The sequence below is a fragment of the Pseudochaenichthys georgianus genome, chromosome 14, assembly GCF_902827115.2.
Source record: "Pseudochaenichthys georgianus chromosome 14, fPseGeo1.2, whole genome shotgun sequence".
In the NCBI taxonomy this organism is placed as follows: Eukaryota; Metazoa; Chordata; class Actinopteri; order Perciformes; family Channichthyidae; genus Pseudochaenichthys; species Pseudochaenichthys georgianus.
In genome coordinates, this window is record NC_047516.1 from 19,390,528 (window position 1) to 19,412,758 (window position 22,231).

Below are 22,231 nucleotides of genomic sequence, written 5' to 3' on the forward strand. Positions count from 1 at the left end.
TTTCAGCCAAAACCAACTGAACTGCTCCAAGCCACAGGGACTACCACATCACCATGGTAACGACGCTAAACAGTAGACAACCGCAGGTGGAAGGAAGAAGAACTCAGATCTTGTTCATGAGTAAAAGTAGAAGTACCAGAGTGGAGGAATACTCTGTTAAGTAAACACTGTAGTATCTATGATTCAATATAAATGTAATATAACATCTTCTGAAAGTTGTAGCAAAAAAAATGTAGTAGGCCTACAAAACAATCGCTGTTTCAAGAGGTGGAAATACTACTGAGATACAGAGTAGGCTATAGGAATAATCCGTTACAAGTAAAAGTCCTTCAATCAAAAAATGACTCAAGTACAAAATTGTGAGCATCAAAATATACTTAAAGTACTAAAAGTTAAAATACTCATGATGCCAATTGCTCCATTTCAGAATAATATATATAATATATTTTGATTATAATTATTGATGCATTAAAGTGTTATCAAAGCTGGTAAAAGGTGGAGCATGTTTTAATTAGTTAGTTTGTGAATTCACTCCATGTGAAATTAAAGTCTTGTTCATGGGTTGATTATAAATCACCTCATTAATCCAAATCTCCACAGTAACTAAAGGTATTAGATCAAAGTAAAAGTACAATATTCACCCCTGAATTGTAGTGGAGTAGAAGCACAAGGTAACACAAATGTAGTCCCTCAAAAGTGTACTTGTCTACAGTACTTGAGTATATCTACTTAGTTACATTACACCACTGCTCACAACATTAACGTTAATTGTCTAGGGGAAAGTACCTACGTAAGTCATTAAATAATTGTTTACATACATTTGTTTCACTAACTGTAGTTTTACATAGTCATAGGAGACGCTGTAAAAATAAGTTTAATATTATTATTGTAAGGGAAACTTCTGCAGCAATGGAGAGTCAGGACTCAGAGAGACACGAGGAGAGTTGGAGCTTTGATGTCAAACACTGATATTTATTTACAAGTATCGGTCGGAGAAATTCACATCACAAGTCACACAGCCAGAGATTCTGACTGCCCTGATGGTTTGCCATGTCAAATCTGCCGCGCCTCTCTCTCGATAGACCTTTTAACTAGTTCAGAGAGAGTAAACAACATATTTGGGGAGATAGACTAAACAGCTGGGCACCCTGAATCACTTGCGTCTGACCCTTAATGGCCTCGAAGCCAGTGTTCCCACAGCCGTAAACCATTTCGTGACCGAGAGTTGAACTGGTTTATCAAGATAGCTGGAGCCTCCCATTCCTTAAGAGAGATAACAGAGCCAGGGTTGGTCGTAAACGTCAACACACAGAAAAGGTTAAATATCTAGGAGTAAAGACAGAAATATTCCCTCACAATTCTGTAACTTTACTTTTAATATACCGTTAATTACTGTTTAGACCTCTATATTCATCATTAACGTTATGCAGTGAGGCCTAAATGTTGCCTATTACATTCCCTTTAACATTACATTTACTCATTTGCATTTACTGTATAATTTATTTAAATAGCTTTATTATGTGCTTTATTCATGTAGTATATAACTCTTATTTTAACTTGCATATTTATTTAGTAATTCTCATTTTGTTTCTACTTGCATGACCTTTTTCCTTTTTATACATATTAAATTACTATTGTTGGTGGAATCCATGTCACTTAATAAATAAGCAGTCTAAATTTGAACTTCACCCACTGTAGTTTCTGTGTTTAAGCTGCATTTTTGGGTTTGAAACTCAGTGGGAGATTCTCCAAAAACTCGAAACTACAGCTTAAAAAGGAAATATGACATAACAAATGAAAAAGGCATGGAAGTCACGAAAACAGTGGTTATGCAATGATTTGAAAATAAATCTGTCTATAGAAAGTGCTTGTGGATACCACAGATTTTATCTGACAGGAAGGATGGAGCAGGGACTGAAATGAATTTGGTAGGCACGGCTGTTGGACAGTTGGAAATGACTTCATATTTTACATCTGAGCTCATAGCAAAATGATAGAGTCTCACCTAATGCTGTCCCATACAAACTCATCAATTCCCATTCAACCTCACATCCATTCTGCACACAACCCTAAAGCTTCTGGCACTCAGAGCAGGGCAGGCTAATGCTCTGGCAGCTATTCCTCAAACAAACACAAACACACGATCACACGGACACACACATCCAGACAGGGGCATTTCCTGGGGTATGAGTATGGGGGCATCAGCAGTACTCCGAGCCAGTGTCCACTCATGACTGTGAGAAAGGAAGAGAGAGAGAGAGAGAGAGAGAGAAAAAAAACTGCCACAGTGCTACAGATTAAACAATGAATGAGATAAACAGTTGACATCATTGTTCCAGAAAGATCAGCCTGTTGGCAGAGTCCCTATGCAAGTATCCATGGGAGGTTATAGAGGGGAGGGGGGGGGGACAGAGGGGGGGACGTGAATAGTGACAGAGCCACGGTGGGATGGGAGAAAAAGGCCTATAAATGTGGTGCAAGGGAGCACAACAGCACCCATCTCGGACCAAGTCAAACCAAGAGTCTGCCTATCCAACGTTTACTTTTCTCTGGAAACGCATCATGGATATCCCCATCCAGTATCCCTGGTACCGTAGGGCCTTCCAACATCGACACTCTGATCACTCCATGGCAGAACCTCTCACTGATTGGCCATTTCTCTGGCCCTTCCCCTGGTCCTTCAACTTGATGCGCCCTTCATCAATGCGCTGGTTCAACTGGCCCGAAAATGGATACAGTGAGGTAAAGTGAAATTATCCTGTGTACGAATTTACATTTTCTGATGTGAATTACCCACAGTTTGGATGCTAACCTTAAAAATATGACGAATATATCTCGTAAAACATCTTATATGTCAATAAGTAATGTTCTGCAGTTTAAAATGATGTGACGGGCCAGTAGATGTATTACATGCACATACATCTTTAGAATATGAGATTTGTTATGATTTCACATTATATAGTCAAATATGACACTGAAGAAAATCCTCTTTAGTTCCCTGTATAATTGTGTATGTTTATGAGGCTTGCACTGCTTGAATACAAGCTAACTGCTGTTGTGTCTTTATAGATGCGCATTGAAAAGGATCGCTATGTCATTTTACTGGATGTGAAGCATTTCTCACCTGAAGAGCTGTCTGTCATTGTCAGTGACGGATCCATCACTATACACGGCAAACATGAGGGCAGACAGGTCAGAAGGACTTTTAGATAGAGATCTACAGAAATAGTCAAACAAAAATCTATTTGTTGACAATTTACTGTTATTTTGTTTTCCAGGATGACCATGGCTTTGTGTTAAGAGAGTTTCGGAGGAAGTACAGACTTCCTGCTGGCGTGTCAGGTGCCGACGTCACCTCCAGTCTGTCCTTTGATGGTATTCTCACCATCACTGCACCTCGGTCATCTTCCGGCCCCGATCACCCTATTCCTGTTTCCTGTGAAGATGGAGCACCTAAACAGAATATGTAGAGCGGAGTGACGCTACTCATTACTATTAACCCCAAGTGCAGCCTGTTTTTATAACTAACTTGTTTCAGTAGTTTCATAGTGCACTTATGCAGTAGGCAGGGGATTCAGGGTTAGATGGCAAGTGCCTTATATTTATTTTGAATCTTATTTTAATTCTAAGTCACTGCTACTCTAATGTCTCTGCCAGACAACGGTTCCTTTAAAACAAAAGCTAATTGACTATATTTGACAAAGTGTTGTATAGATGTACATACACCTCTGTGTATGTACAAGACACATTATTTCCTTTAGCATTTCCAAATATTATATCATCTCTGTGCTGCTTAGTGATACACAAATAGTTTGTATGGGATGTAACCCTGCAGCTCCCTTTTAGTGGAAATTGCAAAAGTACATTTTAGGGAGTAAAATTCCAATACTTTTTCTAAATTGTCCTGAAGATGATAAAAGACAAAAATTGTCAAACGTATTACATTTACAGTAAACAGTACTGTCTGAGTAGGTATGCGTAAGATGCAAACGGTGCTTTGTTTATTATTTTAGAATAGTGTTGGTTTCTGTATGTTTCAGGGAGGAGGGAGTTCTCTGGAAGCATATGCAGTCATTTTTAGTTTGTTCAATAAACACTTGGGACCAGGTGTGTGCACGTTGAGAGGATGACATGTGTGAATGAGCAGGAGGGAAAAAAGGGGACTATGTTTGGAGGGGGACAGATTTTATCACTGGGCTCCTTTTCTGCTGAGGAGCATTGCCTCTGAGCTGCTAAGGAAAGTGTGTGTGTGGATGTATGTGAGAGTGAGTGCATATGTAGATGCAAGAGTTACAGATAATTCCTTCATTTCGGCTCCAACCCTCTGGCATATTAACACAGAAAACAACAAATAGAATAAATATTGAAACTCAAAATCACATCTCTGCTTTGTGTTCTTTTTTTAATGTCTGTTTTTGAAAGGCAACACATGCATATAATACATTTGGAGAGAAGCGGAATCATGATTCATTTATTTGCAGTGCAATGCATTTGTCCTCTACTGCAATATAGTCCCCTTTAATAATACAAATACTATATACACTGAACAAAAATATAAATGCAACACTTTTGTTTTTGCTCCCATTTTTCATGAGATGAACTCAAAGATCTAAAACATTTTCTATATACACAAAATAACCATTTATCTCAAATATTGTTCACAAATCTGAACAAATCTGTGATAGTGAGCACTTCTCCTTTGCCGAGATAATCCATCACACCTCACAGGTGTGGCATATCAAGATGCTGATTAGACAGCATGATTATTGCACAGGTGTGCCTTAGGCTGGCCACAATAAAAGGCCACTCTGAAACGTGCATTTTTGCTTTATTGGGGGGGTCTGGGAAGGTCCGAAAACCAGTCAGTATCTGGTGTGAGGGGTAGGGGTAGGGGTAGGGTTAGGGTTAGGGTAATGTTGTGAATCGAGTGGCCTGTGTTCGTCGTCCATAACATACGCCTGCCCATACCATAACCCCACCACCACCATGGGCCACTCGATTCACAACATTACCCTAACCCTAAACCTACCCCTACCCCTACCCCTACCCCTACCCCTACCCCTCACACCAGATACTGACTGGTTTTCGGACCACCCAGACCCCCCCAATAAAGCAAAACTGCACGTTTCAGAGTGGCCTTTTATTGTGGCCAGCCTAAGGCACACCTGTGCAATAATCATGCTGTCTAATCAGCATCTTGATATGCCACACCTGTGAGGTGGGATCGATTATCTCGGCAAAGGAGAAGTGCTCACTATCACAGATTTTTTCAGATTTGTGAACAATATTTGAGAGAAATGGTTATTTTGTGTATATAGAAAATGTTTTAGATCTTTGAGTTCATCTCATGAAAAATGGGAGCAAAAACAAAAGTGTTTCGTTTATATTTTTGTTCAGTGTAGAAAGCATCGTATATTTTGTAGACATTTTCTAGACAGTTGTCACATTGGTATATTTTGTGATGCGAAAACATCAAAAACAATGGAGCACAAATTACGAGAATCAGAAAAATGCGAAACAGATACAATCAGAACGATGGAGTATTACAGAGAGTAAAACAGACACAAGTCAAATATAGAGCGTTAAGCAGCAATAGCCCTTCATAGCGCTTTGACATTTTTATTATGATCACAATCTAGAATCATATTTTGTTGTGCCGAGCTGTTCATATCTTCTAAGGTGCAGGATATCAACAGTTTGGATAAGCAAAACTACATCTCAACAATCTGTGTAAGATCAAAAAATATGTTTGTCTTGGACATACAAAGTTTATTACCATGTTGTTCTCTTTGTTGGTAAATGCAACATTAGTTACAGTGGAAGTCCCAGTTCTGAAAATAAAAAGAGAGGCAGAATTAAAAGAAAGCATCACTTATTCTTTACTTGTGTGTATAAACTGTATGAGTGTGTGTTAACCTACTGTAGTCTCGACTTCGGTGCTGGCTGGCATGAGGGGATGGGTCTCCTCCACTACGCTGCTTGGGAAGTGACCAATGCGAGCCTCCTGCTGTCCGTAATAGGAGTCTTGTACCTGAAAATAGATCAACTCGATTTAAACTTGACATGGAGAGGGACACAGCATGACTTTAACAAAGACACAACAAGTGTTTTGGTTTAGAGCTGTGTCAAAGCAAAAGCATTTTTTTAACTTACACTGCCAGCCCAGAAGAGGTTCCCTCTGTCTCTTAGCATCGCATAAACATAGATGAGCTGGCCCTGTCTGATGGGGATGAATCTGCAGTCTCCAGGGTAATAGTCCTGCACTGCACGAGCTATTAGGATAGGATCTGTACAGGAATAGATATACAAATATATATAATGTCATATTGTAATGCACATTAAGAAAGCTTAGCATGTGTATTACTATTCTACATACTGTACTGTTGTGTGACTGTCAATATAAGCAAAAATAATTAGTGTGCTACTTACGGCTGCATTCGGAGTCCGCGCAGAGTTTCTTTTCAGAGAGTTTAGGCATCTGCCTTCCAGCTTCAGAGGTGGGCAGCAAAAGCCACACTGAAAAAACAAGCCAGAGTTTGCAATCCATGTCTGTATTTGAACTCACCTAATGATCCAATGGTCTTGTTTTAAGCTTAATAAAAGCTTGTGGGCTTTCTGTTCTGTTTGCTGTCTCTGAGAAAGAAGAAGGTTACATGGATGGCAGTCCCTTTTTCTACTCTCCCTACCCCCTTACCTCTTACACAAACACACACAGAGCTCCTTTCAAACCCTACAAGCAGGTAAACAGGATGAGGGTGAGGAGGAGGGCTGGATTAGACAGACCCCTGCTTGTGTCCTGACCTTCCCCTCTCTCCACCCCTCACCCGGTGTCACCCTTGCTCAAACAGCAGAGTGTAAAACTTTGTAGAAACACATTCCTCAGAGTTAATCTGTGTTTTCCATTCGTTGTTCCGCCACTAGATGTCAGAACATTTTTGCAACAAACATATTACTTTGTCCCTCAGAGTATTCCTCTCCCTGGTTCCCTTCCTTTACCTTTCTAATAGGAGGAGGAGCCAATGGCTGTATTTACATACTGTATGCTTCCACTGCCAAGGAAACCAGCTGAGCCTCTCTTGTGCAAACACTCCCAAACACAGTCACACAAACACTCATGCATACACTCACCAAACAGGAAGACTATACCTGTTGGGTGTGAGTCGGCCGGGAACTGTCAGGTAAGACAGACTTACATTTTTTTTCCTCCAGAGTTGAACAGGGTAATAGAGATCTCTTGATGAAAAAGGTTAATGTTTAGAGGATAAGTATGATTAGTATTCTTTTGTAATTATGTATAACAGGAATACAGCATGGTTTCTAGGTAGTTCTTTAGGTGAGATGCCAGATTGTGAGGTCAAATTTAAAGATGAATCACGTGAGGGGCTAAAACTTCAGAGTGCAGCTACAGTGTGACCAAAATGTAGTTTACATTGATAAAATGATGTCATCATGTTGTGGTAGCAATGTATTTTCAAGTGTTCATTTGGGTAAAACATCAACAACGCAACACTAGGACTTTAGAGACCTGAGACTTACTTCAGAGACATATTTTTAGGACATGGAGCACATTACCTTTGGAATTTAGGGAGGGGAGTGAAACAAATATTACAGGGGAGCTGGTATTTCGGTCAGAGTAACAAAAGCACCTGTTAGACAAAAGACCTCCTTCAAGGCAATGTGAGATTGTATTACTAGATAACAACTAAAACTGTCATGCATGTCCTGATTTTCACAGTTGACGTCAATACATCTGTTTGTTAAGGTTTTCTGTGCTATTAATGGACTTTTTTTCCGATAGTTTTATCAACAAAGAAGACAAGATTTGAACATCATTAGGACTCTTGGAAGCAGACATATCTGGATTACAAAAGTGAAAAATCAAACTTCTCAATACTCTCTGGACCCGATCATCAAGTTACAGAAAAAGGATTCCTGTTTTTTCAGAAAGAAAAATATCATGGCGGTCCACCTGCCACCTGTGTGATAACAAGTCCAATATCTGGGACGATGATTTCTATCTAGACCCACAACACAAGACTGCAGCTATCAACAATGTTCACCCCTAGAAAAAGCAGCCTCCCGTCCCCCAGCCTGGAGGACTCCTTCTTCCCTCTCTCCTCATCGTCCTCAGTCTCACTTTCCTTTGCTCTCCCCTCATCCATATCCTGTCTTGGCAGCAGTGACAACGGAGGAGGGATAGAGACGGATCTGATACTAGCTGCAGAGCTGGGGCAGGCTTTACTGGAGAAGAATGAGGAGCTGGCAGCCTCCCTGGAGCAGAGGGAGAGAGAGATGGAGGTAAGGATAAAGCTGCTGTAAGCAATGTTTCCTGTGACTGTGCAAACACTATATAGTTATTGTGAGATGGGAAGTAAAGGAGCACAAACATGTTTTAACATAGAGAAGCATGCATGACATTTAAGTAAGTCTAGATGTAAGAGCAATCATACATGTGGACGGCCTTGTAAGTCTGTAGATAATTAAGATAAAAGTTTAATTTATGCTTCCTCAGATAATGGAAATGACAGTTCTCACATCCTATTCAACCAGTGCTGAAAACAAAAATGTAGTTTTTTGAAACGCAGATATTAACAACATCCTAATGTATTTTCTTGAGCAGTAAAACAAGAGAGGGCATGTCACAAAGAGAGGATGGGGCCATAATTCGAGGTCACATTTTTTGCATTCTTTTGTCTTTACATACCACATAGACACAAAACTATTAGACAGAGGACAGCAAAAAGAGTAGAAGAGCAGAGAAAAAGTTTGTGGATGGATAATTATATTTAGTTATTCGTATAAAATGGTAGTAGCGATGGTAGTATTATTTATTTGTTGTTTTGCACACTGCTTGTATTCTGTAAGTTTCTTGGCTGTTACTAAAGATACATCCTGCAGGTACACACTACATCAATATAGAGGTATAAATCTAGCTGTCAGCTTCAGGGACAGATTTACACTACAGGTACAAATCTGTCTCTGATATAAAGCAAAAAGAACAGGCTTTTCCACCCAATATATTTTTGAAACTTCACAGCAAGAAAAGATCAGGTTTAAATTAAACAGTACATGTGTTTAGTTACATAAGTTCTGTTTTTCAAGAACCAGCATCTAATCATGTTGTCTCTACACAGTTATACTGCCTGGAAACTCACACAATTGCAGAGATCACATGAAATGACCCAGGTATATTATTATTATTTATCTTGCTTGATCCCAGTTAATGTTTTCTCTATTGTCTCAGGCTTTACAGCAGGAGAAGCATGTTCTGCACAGGAAGCTGGAGATGAATGAGCTGGTGTCTGGACAGAGAGAGGCAGAGCTGACTTCAGATGTAGCTGCTTTGAGGGCAAATCTGGAGCAACATCACAGCCAGGGGCGCGACCGGCGAAGGGACGAGAGTGAGCAGCTGACTCAGTTAGCCAATCATAACCAACGCCTGGTGGAGCAGCTAGCAGATGTGGGTTTATATCAGTAAACAGGAAGCCTTTACCCTGCCTTAATGAGCTGCTAACCCACAAAATAAGTCATGACAATTATGTTTTAATGCTGTGACATTTAAAAGAATGTAAGTGTGTGTATGTGTGGGAATTGTCTGCATATGTCATCACAGTCACGCAGACAGAACAAAATGCAGACCAGCAGGTTCTTTGTCTCTTATAAAAACATTACAAAAACATTACAAAAACATTTCTCAACTTTTTTAATCTACCACCCACTTAGGCGGTTACACTGGAGCACTCCTTAAGGACTGAGCTTCGTTCCATCAGAGAAGAGATGGATGAATCATCGTTCAGCCGAAATATCAACTTCACACAAATAGAGAACATTCAAGCAGAGGTAAACCTACCAGTCACTTCTGAATGTACATTGCACAAGAAAATCAATGATGACAGTCATAAACACATTGTGCTGTCTTCAATCGATAGTTGGCCGTTCCAAAAAGTATTATTTCAAATGTCCAAATAGTCTGAAATGATAATACAACATGAAAGTAATGAGAGCTGTTTTTAAGTATTGGCATTTGAAGGCCAAACATGTAGCTGTTTCAAATGTTATTGTTTTGGTATTTTATCATGTCGAAAAGTTCTGTTTTGAATTCTAATCATAGGTCATTCTTTAAGGAGACCAGTCTTTCAAAAGTCAAGTGGAAATCAGATCTCAAGATCTCTCTCTCTCTCTCTCTTAGACTCAAATATAACATCCTTGAGGACTTTAATGTTACATATTTAATAGCGTCAAAATGTCACTAGTGTTAATAATAACCACTTTCTTTTACCTCTGTCATCGCACCATTAATTCAGTAATTTTTTATTTTGTTAATCTTTTTCTTCTTCCCAAAGAACAAAGTTTTGCTGGAGCGGCTTTCGCACATGGATGCTCAATTAAGAGCTTCACAGGAGGACAGCGATAGACTCCGCATGGAGAGAGAGAGACTGAGAGACAGACTGTCAGAAACACAAACAAACCTGAAAGAGAAAGAGGCAGAGGTGAGGATGGACGACTGACTGTTATTTAAGATGACATTTTGCGTTAAAAGATGAAGGCTGAAGGAGCCGGAGGTGAAATCATGTGCTGCAAGGAGATACTTACTTGTCAGAATTCATAAGGGACACCTAGTTTGAAGTTCTTGACCTTTAAGTGTGTGCGTGCACCAGTCTCTTACTGTATCTGTGTGTCTGTGTGTGTGTAGTTAGAGCAGGAGCAGGGAGTGGTGTTTGAGTTACGAAGCGTGAATCGCTCCCTGCTGCAAAACAGTCTGAATCTGGGAGAAGACAGCTTTCTGGACAGTAGACAAACAGAACCTTTATCTCTGCATAGTGAAATTCAGCAATCACAGGTACACACACACACACAAAAAAAAACCTTCTTATGATAGTTAGAGACTGATCCCTACTGGTTTTTCAAAAACCGAACCTCTTCAAACCCAATTTTGCATCTAATGCCTTACACCAATAATAAGTGTTCTAATCTTACTGAGCTTTCTATCTGTTGTTTTTATCTCTCCTTCCAGGCCAAAGAGGCTCTTCTCGCTCACTCCACAGTCCTACAAGCAAGAGATGAAGAGATACACGCGCTCAAAGAGGAGGTCAGTTGATCAACCACACATACACCTTTCATAACCCAATTTCACATGGCGATTGACCTGAGAAGATACAATACAGACGTCTTAATGGGTTGGTTTAGAAATACATACATACGTGCTACTATGTATAGCAATATATTTGTCTAGAATGTACAGCTAATCGAGCGACATAACAGTCAGACAAGTGTGACTGATATTTAAGTTAGAATGAATGCACATCCATCATGCTACAGTCCACTCAAAAATAAAAGATGTAAAATGTAAGACTATTTCTGTGATCAGTTGTGGCCAAATATATATAATATATGCAAATGATATGTAAGTGTGATTCAGCAACTGATACTTCTTTATCACATCACTTTTATGAATAATCATAGATTTTGGATTTTTAATAAAGAGAAAGATTAGGTTTAAAATTACATTTAAGAATTGTTAACTTGTTTATTGATATTTTTGTGGAAAAACTATATCAGACAATAATTATATTTCAATGCAGAGGCCTACAACGTTCCTTAAGGGGATCTTTAAAATGTATAGAAATGATGGAAATCTGAGTATTTAAATGATGATGAATAACATATGTATGCAATTTCAATGTCACAATTTGCAGCTGCAATCTCAAAGAGATGAGTTGGAGTCTTTGAGCCAGGAAATGGAGCCATTCAGAAGCAGCTCTGAAAAGCCAAGCTACAGGTAATGCTTCACAACGACGTATTTGTCAATTTGATTCCCTCTTATTCCAAGAAAGCACACAGTGGTTATGTTATGCTTTTTATTATTATCAATGTGCAGTTGCCTGGAAAGTGAATTGGATATGGTGCGTCAGGAAAAGGAATCGCTAACGCAGCAGCTTCTCAACACCATTAAACACAAGGTGGCGCTGTCTCAAGAGCTGGAGGCCTGGCAGGTGAGTCTGTGTGCACAGATACACATACATCTAAATGATGTGTCTTTGCAACAAGTTACAATAGTTTCGTTTATAAGCAGAATTTTAAATCTAAACCTCTCATCCTGTTGCAGGAGGACATGCGGCTGGTGATCAATCAACAGGTGCAGCAAAGGGAGGAAGAGAGACAGAGGGAAAGAGTGCGAGAGAAAGATAATGGAGTGGGATTACAAAGAAGCAAATCTTTGAGATTGAAGGGAGAAGGAGGGAAAGGATTCTTCTCCTTTTTTAAAGAAAAATAACAAAGATAGCTGCCATCAATTTAGACGGACAAGTGTCAGCCTTTATCTTCCCCACTGAAGCTGGATGTGTTATCACCACCAACCAGTGATATGTTTACAGACCTCTTATTTGAATATATATTTGTATATATGAATGTTTACAGTAAGTCATTTCAGAGTTTAGGATTTCATATTAAATTTTAAAGCCAATAACAAGTCTCTGTAAAGTTTGTCACCGTTAGGCCTTCTTTAAACCTTGGTCTCTGACTTTGTGTTCAGACAGAACATACAGAATAGGCTATTATACAGATCATGTCTTTCCATCGAAAACACACTCAATGGAAAGACCTGATTAGACATAAACAATGTTGTAACTACCTGGGATTTGTATGCTTCATAAACATTAAGAGGGAAGAGGAAACAGCAGAGAGACTAGAGAAATAAATACAAAAAAGTTTCTGGAGAGCTCAGTCAGAGTGAATACAAACACACAGTTGGTGAATCCATTGCTAGCTAGCTTAAAGCTAATGTCTGTACAGTCTGCTTGGTTGCAGAAACACAAACTGTCCACTGATCAAATTACAATATTTGCTTAGATTTCTGTCTGAAAAACACCTTGCGGCAAAACAATCGGACCAGCCAGACATGTAAAGGTTAAAAAAGCCAGTTTTGGTGAACATCTTGCAGACATAGACCAATATTGAGATTCCTTTTGAGTTTCTTTTGCTTCTTGACACCCAATTTTTTTTCCAATATTAACTCTATATTTAGCTTTGTTTTTGTGTTAAAAAAATCCTGACAACATTATCTGGCACATTATCTTGCTATATGCTAAACTCTGTACATCGAATCAAACCGTTGCGCTAAATGAGGCTAAAAGGCACGTGAGTTGATGCTGATGGTAATTTTTGTCAGGTATTCATTTTACGTTGGTTTGTCACTATGAATGACTGCTTTCCTATTACATGTAGACATTACATCCATAGTTAACACAAATAAACATTAATTTGTGGAGCTTTAAACCACAATGTTGCTGGACAGAACTGAAACGATTACATATTAGGGCAATGAAGAAACACAGATATTCTGATAGAAATAACATTTTTAATAAATTAAGTCAAAATGACAGTCTCTCCCTTCCACATCTCTCTATGCTTATATTACACAATGTATAAATAATATAATTTCTGATAGCTTAAAAAGGACTGGAAATATCCCCAAAGCAGTGCGAGTAGTGCAGTTTGTATACAGGCCAGTGTTTCCACATGCCTTCATCAATACATACAGTACAGTCCTGGCTCCACAGAGTCAGTGCAGCGCCGCTCTCACATCCCTCCACTAGAGGTTAGTGTATGGAGCAGAAACTCTTATCCTACAGTAAACAGGCTGTTTGTTTATGTGTGGTACCTCACACAGTTTTATATGCTGCAAACACACAATATTTTACCCATACACACAGTTTTAAAGAACGCACTGGTGTTTTAGCACAATTGTATCCATTTTACATTTCAGCTGACCACTTTGGTTTAAGATGAATAAGGGTTAGGGTTAAACAACAGAAAAAAAATTAAGACATGGAGATTGTGAAATTATATTAAGTACCCTAGATATGATTCCTGTAGGACTGGATTCTTTAGAAAATGGTCAGCTAAAATGTAAGGTATACAAAAATAATGGTGAGTGGGCTAAAACGTAAAATCACATTTATCTTTCAATATAATCTATATACGTACATTACGTTTCTTGAAGACTACTTCCAATATAAAACTTTAGTAATTTTCAGTTTGCAGTACAGTATGCCTCTCATCCTTTCTGCTTCCATGTCCAGAAGGTGTCCAGTTTGGTTTCATTGGGAGGGTTACACATCCAAGTCACAATTGTTGACGCCCTCAAATGACCTTTTTCAGAAACATCACCTCCATTTTTAGAGGTAGCTTGCAAGTTTAAACACCTAGACAATCCACCATACTCAGGGTAGTTCAAGTGTTTTAACAAGCCTCTGAAGCAGGTCTCTGGATGGATATCCTGACAGCGAGCTATAACTCCAGCAGGCGCTAGGAGAGGATTATCCCACGTTGATGCCCAGGCCCACTTGTAACTTGTCTCCTCTGTGATTTACAAAGGCACCCATAATCAGGGTGGCAGGTAGCGGGGTCAGGCGCTTCTCCAATATGCCTCCAATTATGCACCGACTGTTTATCATACCTAGACACACACATGAAAATTGTCTCATTTTATAATGTATGCTTGTTAATAGTTTTCACTCAGCATGAGATTTAAGAGAAAGTTGGAGAAAGGAATTTACCTCGAAACACCATGTTGGCCTCTGGGAGCTCCATCTGGTATCCAAATGAGGTCGTGGTCTCCTGCGTCCTGGTACTGGCTTCAAACTCCACCCCGACTTGGATCTGGTCAACACGAACACATGCACATTTGCACCATGCACCAAGGGAAAATGGAGCGTTTATACATTAGAGTTTGCGTCTGCTGTACCTGTTTGTTGGCTCTGTGATAGTAACTAGCATGGGCACCTCCTTTCCCAGCATTTAGCGTTGCCACCCAGTTTGGTCCTACATCAAGATTTGAGAAAAAAGGTGAAACACTGCTGCCAAATCAAGGAAAAAAGATACGAATGGTAATGGCTGTATTAAACGATTTGCATGAGGCAGATTCACAATGAAACGCAAAATCTTACTTGAGTACTGTCCAGCTAAAGTAAGAATTCCTCCTTCCTCTGCTCGACCCCGATGGTAAACCAGCTCCCCTCCTAAAACCAGCCCAGAAGTCACACTCTGCAGGAAGTGTGCCACAAGGATAACTGTCCAAGAGAAACACACAGATATATAATAGTTAGATAAACAAAGATTAACCAGGTAATGTATTTACTAGGGCTGCAACCAACAATTGTTTAGATTATCGATTGATCAGCACATTATTTTCTAGATTCATTTGATTCATTGTTTCGTCGATCAAATGTCAGATTATACAAAAAACAGGAAATGTCCATATTTGAAAGACTTTAACAATCAATTTCTCATCAAAATAGTTGGCCTATTTATTTTCGTAGTTCAGCTTATCAATTAGTTGACTAATAATGCAGCTCTATTATTTTGATGCTTAATTGAGAAAAAAACGGAACAATTGACTGAATTTACTGTTTTCTGTAAACTCATATCAAAAGATATTCCTATCTTTCCACCTGTCTGTTCTCACCTGACTCTCTGAGGACGTCCGGATTGGCTACTGTCACAGCAGCAGTGAAGTCGTTCCCTCTGTACTCAGTTTCAAACTGCCACGTCACAAACTGGGACTGCTGGGTCTTTAACACAATCAACAATTCAAATAAAAATGTTGTTCAAAGTGACGAGTGCACTGACAGCGTAAACATAATGGATGGAGAGACATTATGATCCCACCTGGAACACTGTTCTGGCTCGTACTCGCTCCGTGAGGTTCAGCAGAGCGTGAGCGTTCAGACTGCCAGAAGAGTCCATCTCCCCGATCAAGGCTGGGGCATCCTAAAGATGTGAGGAAGGATCCAAATGCAACCAGTCAACAAAACAGCAGCTTCTTCTGTTTTTATATACCAACAAGCACATTAAGCATTGAGTAATGGATAAATATTGTATATGTGATGACTCATGTTTGACCTTGTCCTTGCTGTAATCATCAGACTGAAGATGCTCAACGTGAAATCGATAGTAGGAAGGACTAACAGCACTGAGGTGAAGAGCATGACTAATCTGGAAGCAAACACATACAGTCAATTGATAATACGGCATAATAACATTTTCAGATGTAAGAATTACACCGTTATCTTTATTAATTGTATGAGTTTAACTGAATGTGTCACCTTGAAGAAGCTGCTCAGAGTTTTATTGACGATCATCTTGACTCCCTCAATCTGTTGAGGGAATACATCTAGGGAGAAAAACAGTCAGATTCAATACATTACTATTTTGCTGCTTTTCTTAGTTTTTGTACCACGTGGTTGGTTTAGTCTGTTATCTATGGTGTGCACTCTACAGATGGTTCATTTTAGTTTGACATACCTTTGCAGCTTCTATGGAGAGAATGAAAGCTGCCCGGGTTGGGTAGGCGTCCATCTCTCCTCTCCCAGCGTGGAGGACTGTCCCAGTGAGCAGGATGTGCGTCCCAGCGAGAAGGAGGGCGGTCCGTGGAGAAAGGCCAGTTCTGATGGCCCGGACCGGAAGACAAAGCCAGCACACTGCCCATGTGGGTGCAACACTTCCTACATGATGCAAAGAGACAAATAAGAGATATATATACTACGCTTCATTTATTGTCTGATTTCTTCCATACATATTTTTTCAATGAAACAAACTCATCTTGTTATTAAATACAAACTTAAGACAAAGAACATGCAGTAATATAAGTGTCAGTATTTTAAAAAGATTAATGATGATGCAATGTCACATGTATCTCCAGCCAGTGACTATATGAACAGAGGCAAAATATTAACCATACACAATTTAAATACAATTTTTCTGGACAAAATAGAGCATAGAAACATCCCAAGGTATCCCATTGTACTAACACCTACACTAAGAGAGACCAGAACAAGTTAATGACACAGTCATCAAGATTAAGTAAAAACATATATATTTAATAATAAGCATTTAATGTATTGTGCTATATCTTTAAAAATTGGACTGACTTGCATGCAAAGCATTAGTTGTGAAAATGATCATTACTATGTGCATCATGCAAGGATGTTATTATTATGAGCAGGTGCAGCAATCCCGTTAGCTAGCATGACCTTAGCATCAGCAACAACACTCAAATCTGTGCACTAGTGAGTAATGTGACCTACTTCCGTTTATATCGAGAGACGTTAAAATCCAACACCGATTTGAGAAGTGCACATCGGTTTGAATTATATATTATAAAATATCATTCTTAGTGGGATCATCTGATGCAGCAAGTAGCTCCCTCCTCCAGATGTGATGTGCCAACCTGCAAACCAGTCCCTCTGAAAACACGATGTTTGCTCTGAAAATAAATTACGCGTTCACATTTATATGTTAAGACTGGAAACTCTATTACAATTGTATAAACAACAACTATACCCATCTATTCATATTTAAATACGTACGTTTTGTTGTTATGAAGTTTGGAGGTTTTAGGCAAACGTTCCCTAAATGTTGTTTCTGGTCGGACCACTGTATCTGGGACACCGCTTTCAACGCGAGCTGCTCCAGGTGAGATATTTCATGTGCTGCATCGCCGTGGAGTAGGAGAAGGTCAACTGTTTTCAATTACCTTACAATCAATTTAATTCAAGTTATTTAGCCGATACTACCTAAGACGCGTGATAGGAACGTCACTTACTAAAATATGTAGTTTTAACGATTATAATAATCGGTGAAGAAGAGACTACAGCTGGTCATCTGTTGCTCCTCTCTCTCTCTCCTTTCCCCTCGGCCATATCCTTCAGGGAATAGTTTTAGTACGTTACTTTTTGGGTGTCCTACCTATTCAGTTTTTACTAGCCATGTGTTCTTCACGGAACATATTGTTGGTTGGAGAAGGAAACTTCTCGTTTTCTGCCTCTGTGAGCCAGTTATACTCTGAGACCAACATCACGGCCACTTGCCTGCAGCATCAGGACGAGGCACTGCGACATGAAGGCGCTGCCACCAACATCCAGACCGTCCAGGACTCAGGTACATCATGAGAGTATTGTTTGTAGTGGTGGGCAGTTACTACACACATACCTCACACACTTAAGTACTTGTACTGTACTTGAGTATTTTTGACATGTACTGCTACTTTTAACTACACTTTACTGTGTGCAGTCAGAGGACGGTTAGCTCTCATCCGAGTCCTCGCTCTTAACAACAGGTTACATATTGAAATTATCTTATATTTAACTTCAAACATTGGTTTTGTCATTCAATCTATAATTTGTTAATGATCCATAAGGGAAATCCTCTGACTAATTCATCAATAGTAACAATTATTTTAAGAGGGACCTTTATTGATGCCTGTAGGGAAATTCGGTTGTCATAGCAGCAACAGAATTAGACAGAAACATAGATAGTAAACATGGGATAATAAGAATACAAATAAAATAATATAAGCTAAAATAAGAATAAACATGTAGTTATAATATGAATAGAAAATAACAAAAATGAAATATGATTAAACATATAATACATACATGGCGTACTTAGTTGCATTTTTTTAAAGTATATTTGTTACCAAACATTTTAAATGCAGGACTATTATAGCGTATTTCTACTCTGTATTACTACTTTTACTTGAGTAAAAGATCTGATTACATGACCCACCACTGATTTTGTTGATTTGTATATACACATTTTGTTGATTAGGTGGAGAGTTGATTTTCGGGGTGGACTGCACGAAGCTTGCAGAATGTGCCTCTCTTCAAGGCCGTGAATTTGATCGTGTAGTGTTCAATTTCCCTCACTGCGGTAGAAAGAGTGGGGTGAAAAAGAACAGAGAGCTTCTCAAAAACTTCTTCCTCAGGTATGACTGCACTCTTTTATGAATTAAAGAAGTTTACAATGGCTGTTTTCCATGATGACATACCGAATACTTGTTTTCCTGTGCCTCCAGTTGTGTTCAGCTGTTGTCTGAAGACGGGGAGGTTCATGTTTCCTTATGCAACGGACAGGGCGGGACACCAGCCGACCACCCGAAGAGAGAGTGGCACAACAGCTGGCAGGTGGTTGCCATGGCAGCAGAGGCACATCTAATCCTCAGTCATGTCCACTCTTTTGAAAGTGACAAATACCAGAGCTACAAGTGCACCGGATACAGGTAAGGAGTAAAGGTGAGTGTTGCGGTGTATAAATAGAAATGGCCCTTATTGTATTTGCATACCATCTCTCTAATGCTGGTGTTTTGTTGTACAGGAGCCAGGATAAGGGCTTTCATGTGGAGAAAGGTTTGCTCCACGTGTTCACTCGAAGCCTCCCTTTCAGCCCTGCTCAGACACTTCAGGTTGAAGAGGCAGTTAAAAGACACAGAGTGGAGTACAACATAACAGCCGAGCTCAGCGATTACATATTCAGGTACATTGACGCAGAGACTCTCATGCTCCATCAGTAAGAAGCCACCATGGCAACCAAAAGAAAAATGATATAACCACATGCTTACTACTGTCTCTTCTCGTTCATCAGGGGTTTGCTTTGCACAGGTTCTGTTCACCCTGTCAGGATGGTGCAAGATTTTCTTCTCAAAGGACTGGCAGATAAGTGGTCCATCTCTATGACGACAGAAACCGTTCCCTTCCTCCTCACAGCAGAACAGCTGCAGGCGTCTTGCCCAGACATCAAAAGCACAGACTGCTGCTGGATCCATCTGCTTCAGAAACACCAGAACTGTGATGCTCATACCTCTAAAAACATAGAGAAAGATCCGGTTTTGGATAGTCAAGGACACACGGACACTCTGCCGGCCACGTGTGCTACCTCAGATAAAGTGAGGATCAAAGAAGCTGAGAGCTTAATGTCTGCATGCTCTCTGGTTGATCCTGATAGCGAGAGTTGTCTTTATGTGCTGCGTCCATCACTGCTTCCTCACATGGAAGAGCTTCTCACTAAAAAGTTGATTAACAATGCAGGGAGGCATGGGGAGAATGAGGGGAATAATACAAGTGTTGAAGGACATAAGAAGGAGGGGCCATTTGGGGTCAGTAATGGTGTCACCAGCTTGTTATTTGGCCTTAGCGGCCTGGTTTTCAAGAACGTGCCTGTCAACCTTTGGGCCCCGCCAGCCTTTCACGAGCTTCTCCTCAGAGGGATTTTCCCTTCAGAACGTGTGCCAATGAAATTGCTTGGACAGAGGCTGGAAGAGCTGCTCGCACCCTACGGTGTTTCCCTAGTCACAGAACAGGGAGGCCTGCGTCTAATAGCACAGCCTATGGGTTTGGTTGGCAGGGTATTTGCAAGCGATGAAGGTGACAACATAAGTGATGTGTGCGTCACTGTTTCCCTAAATTTGGACCTCCTTGCCGTGCTCCTATTTTCACTCCCTGACTGGCGGCTTCTGTGGTCACATGACCCCCGCTTTATACAACACTTTGAACTCTGTCCTTCGCCAGGGAAACCTTTTCAACCATTCTCCCTGTACCCCGAAACGTTCAGCTTTGACATCAGCTTCTGGACAGGGCCGACGTGGAATGAGAGGAAGTTCCACGCTGTGATACGAGAAGCCAGTCATGGGACGGTGGAGCAAGTTAAGCTCATCGACACGTTCTCACATCCTGACCTGAGTCAGACCAGTTACTGCTACAGACTCATCTACCACTCATACACACATGCTCTGTCACACACACAAGCCCTCCACTTTCATAAAGACCTGGAAACCTTTCTTACCTCTCGGTTGCAAGTCACCATCAGGTAGCAACATTTGATATCTAGAGAGATGGTGTATTAACCTCCCGTTTTTTACTTGCAGATGTTATCATTACATGTCTGCTTTGAATTATCTGCAAAACTGTAGTTAAGTGTTTACAGTAGTTGAGGCATTTCATGCTATAGTCTATATGCAATGTGATGTGGAAGTGTGTGTGTCTTTGTGCTTAACATGTTTGGTCTATTGTTGAGAATAAATGGTATAGTGGTTGAAATAACCCAGCCTGAAACACCACAGTGTTAAAGAACTCAAATTTAACAAATTAAAGTTCTGTATTTAAAATAATAATGAATTTTACATTAGCAGTATTACCAGCAAAATGTACAAAAGGTTTCAAAAGCAAATATCCTCACTGAAAAAATCTCCCCTTTCACTATGGTATATTATAAAGCCTTAAATGTACTTTTTATTGTATGCACAAGATGATGGCCAGCTGACACTGTATTTTACTACATTAGTAGTACTTTCCAAGTAACTACCCAGGGATTGTAAAGTCAAATAGGACCAAGTGACTTATTGTTACTTGTGTTAGTTCATTCAAAGTACTTATACATGAAATGTAATAAGAACAATGGTAGTAAATTATTGGACGTTTCGTCTAGTTTTCTAAGCGGAAGAACAAAATAAATGATTTAATTTCTCTCTATTGACCGATATATTTCCCATCATGGAAATGGAAAACCTTCTCAAATAAGATGGAAACAACCAACACTGGTGGGCAGGCCCGCCCCTCCCTACACGCAGATCACGCAGACTGCATGGGGCCTCATCAGGGCCGGACTGGGACAATAAGTCAGGCCGGGAATTATACACCCAGCCAGGCCACTACCAGTTTTCTTTTGTGCCATTTTCCTGGATTTATTTGTCAATATTTACAGCGTTGCTGCCCATAGTGATAGCCCTACACTTTAAATCTACTACCCCAGAATAAACATATGGACATGGGTTTATTTAAAAAAAAATGTGCCAAGCTATTTAGGAACCTATCCATGTGAACATATTTTAAGTGGGGGTGGACTTCAAATCTTCTAGGGGGGGTCGGGGGGCATGCTCCCCCGGTAAGATTAGTTTTTTAAATGTTGGACTTAAATGCATCAATCTGGTGCATTTTGAGGGGGAAATAAAGAGACCACACCCATATGAAACAGAACTGTATACATTTAAATAATCATAAAAACATGGCTATAACCAATAACATACCATATCCAATATGAAAAAACATTGAAACTTGTTTATTTATTTGTTTTTTGTTCATTCATAGTTGTGAGTGTGTCTGGGCTCCTGAACCAGCCTCTCCTGTCTCCCTCCTCTCCCCCTGCTCCTCTTTGAGGCAGCAGCAAAGACTAGTTTTAGCTCTCAACAAGTTTTTAAAGTTTATCTTACCTTTTGTAGTGGCAATTTCTTATATTATTTTATATGGTAAAACCAAATGATGATATTATGCTTAGAAACTGTTTGGTCAACTCGACCTGTTGTACCACACGGTAGCTTCCTGCCAAGGTCGTACCTGGAAAATGCGGCTCTGCCTATGAGAGCATTGTAAGATAACAGTCAGGAGAATGTCTTATCTCT

General features: G+C 39.8%; 5 protein-coding genes across 7 annotated transcripts; 3 read left to right on the top strand and 2 right to left on the bottom strand.

Moving 5' to 3' along the window:
- The first annotated feature begins 2,444 nt into the window (after positions 1 to 2,444).
- On the top strand, positions 2,445 to 4,363 carry LOC117458463 (alpha-crystallin B chain-like). Its single transcript, XM_034098954.1, has 3 exons — positions 2,445 to 2,742; positions 3,070 to 3,192; positions 3,279 to 4,363. Exons 1-3 carry the CDS (start codon positions 2,470 to 2,472, stop codon positions 3,468 to 3,470), a joined length of 588 nt encoding a protein of 195 aa, XP_033954845.1. The 5' UTR covers positions 2,445 to 2,469; the 3' UTR covers positions 3,471 to 4,363.
- Positions 4,364 to 5,395: 1,032 nt separating this feature from the next.
- mia (MIA SH3 domain containing) lies at positions 5,396 to 6,742 on the bottom strand. The gene is made up of 4 exons (XM_034099877.2): positions 6,430 to 6,742; positions 6,154 to 6,287; positions 5,921 to 6,031; positions 5,396 to 5,831 (listed from the first exon to the last, which is right to left on the bottom strand). Exons 1-4 carry the CDS (start codon positions 6,545 to 6,547, stop codon positions 5,808 to 5,810), a joined length of 387 nt encoding a protein of 128 aa, XP_033955768.1. The 5' UTR covers positions 6,548 to 6,742; the 3' UTR covers positions 5,396 to 5,807.
- Positions 6,743 to 7,080: 338 nt separating this feature from the next.
- On the top strand, positions 7,081 to 13,001 carry bicdl2 (BICD family like cargo adaptor 2). 2 transcript variants are annotated; one of them, XM_034099323.2, is made up of 10 exons: positions 7,081 to 7,178; positions 7,799 to 8,298; positions 9,245 to 9,460; positions 9,724 to 9,840; positions 10,344 to 10,490; positions 10,694 to 10,840; positions 11,015 to 11,089; positions 11,697 to 11,779; positions 11,879 to 11,993; positions 12,107 to 13,001. In XM_034099323.2, the coding sequence occupies exons 2-10, from the start codon at positions 8,053 to 8,055 to the stop codon at positions 12,272 to 12,274; spliced, it is 1,314 nt and encodes a 437-aa protein (XP_033955214.1). In that variant the 5' UTR covers positions 7,081 to 7,178; positions 7,799 to 8,052; the 3' UTR covers positions 12,275 to 13,001. The 2 variants fall into 2 exon arrangements, with proteins under 2 accessions (XP_033955214.1, XP_033955216.1); XM_034099325.2 differs by lacking the exon at positions 10,694 to 10,840 and having other exon boundaries at positions 12,107 to 12,999.
- A 367-nt stretch (positions 13,002 to 13,368) lies between these two features.
- LOC117458703 (mitochondrial import receptor subunit TOM40B) lies at positions 13,369 to 17,454 on the bottom strand. The gene is made up of 11 exons (XM_034099326.2): positions 17,370 to 17,454; positions 17,088 to 17,266; positions 16,306 to 16,505; positions 16,107 to 16,174; positions 15,904 to 15,996; positions 15,670 to 15,771; positions 15,467 to 15,572; positions 14,949 to 15,071; positions 14,747 to 14,823; positions 14,559 to 14,661; positions 13,369 to 14,458 (listed from the first exon to the last, which is right to left on the bottom strand). Exons 3-11 carry the CDS (start codon positions 16,487 to 16,489, stop codon positions 14,319 to 14,321), a joined length of 996 nt encoding a protein of 331 aa, XP_033955217.1. The 5' UTR covers positions 16,490 to 16,505; positions 17,088 to 17,266; positions 17,370 to 17,454; the 3' UTR covers positions 13,369 to 14,318.
- On the top strand, positions 17,386 to 21,300 carry fdxacb1 (ferredoxin-fold anticodon binding domain containing 1). 2 transcript variants are annotated; one of them, XM_071205551.1, is made up of 6 exons: positions 17,386 to 17,475; positions 17,838 to 17,940; positions 18,610 to 18,766; positions 18,857 to 19,060; positions 19,156 to 19,314; positions 19,423 to 21,300. In XM_071205551.1, the coding sequence occupies exons 1-6, from the start codon at positions 17,416 to 17,418 to the stop codon at positions 20,645 to 20,647; spliced, it is 1,908 nt and encodes a 635-aa protein (XP_071061652.1). In that variant the 5' UTR covers positions 17,386 to 17,415; the 3' UTR covers positions 20,648 to 21,300. The 2 variants fall into 2 exon arrangements, with proteins under 2 accessions (XP_071061652.1, XP_033955213.1); XM_034099322.2 differs by lacking the exon at positions 17,386 to 17,475 and having other exon boundaries at positions 17,731 to 17,940.
- Positions 21,301 to 22,231: the final 931 nt, after the last annotated feature.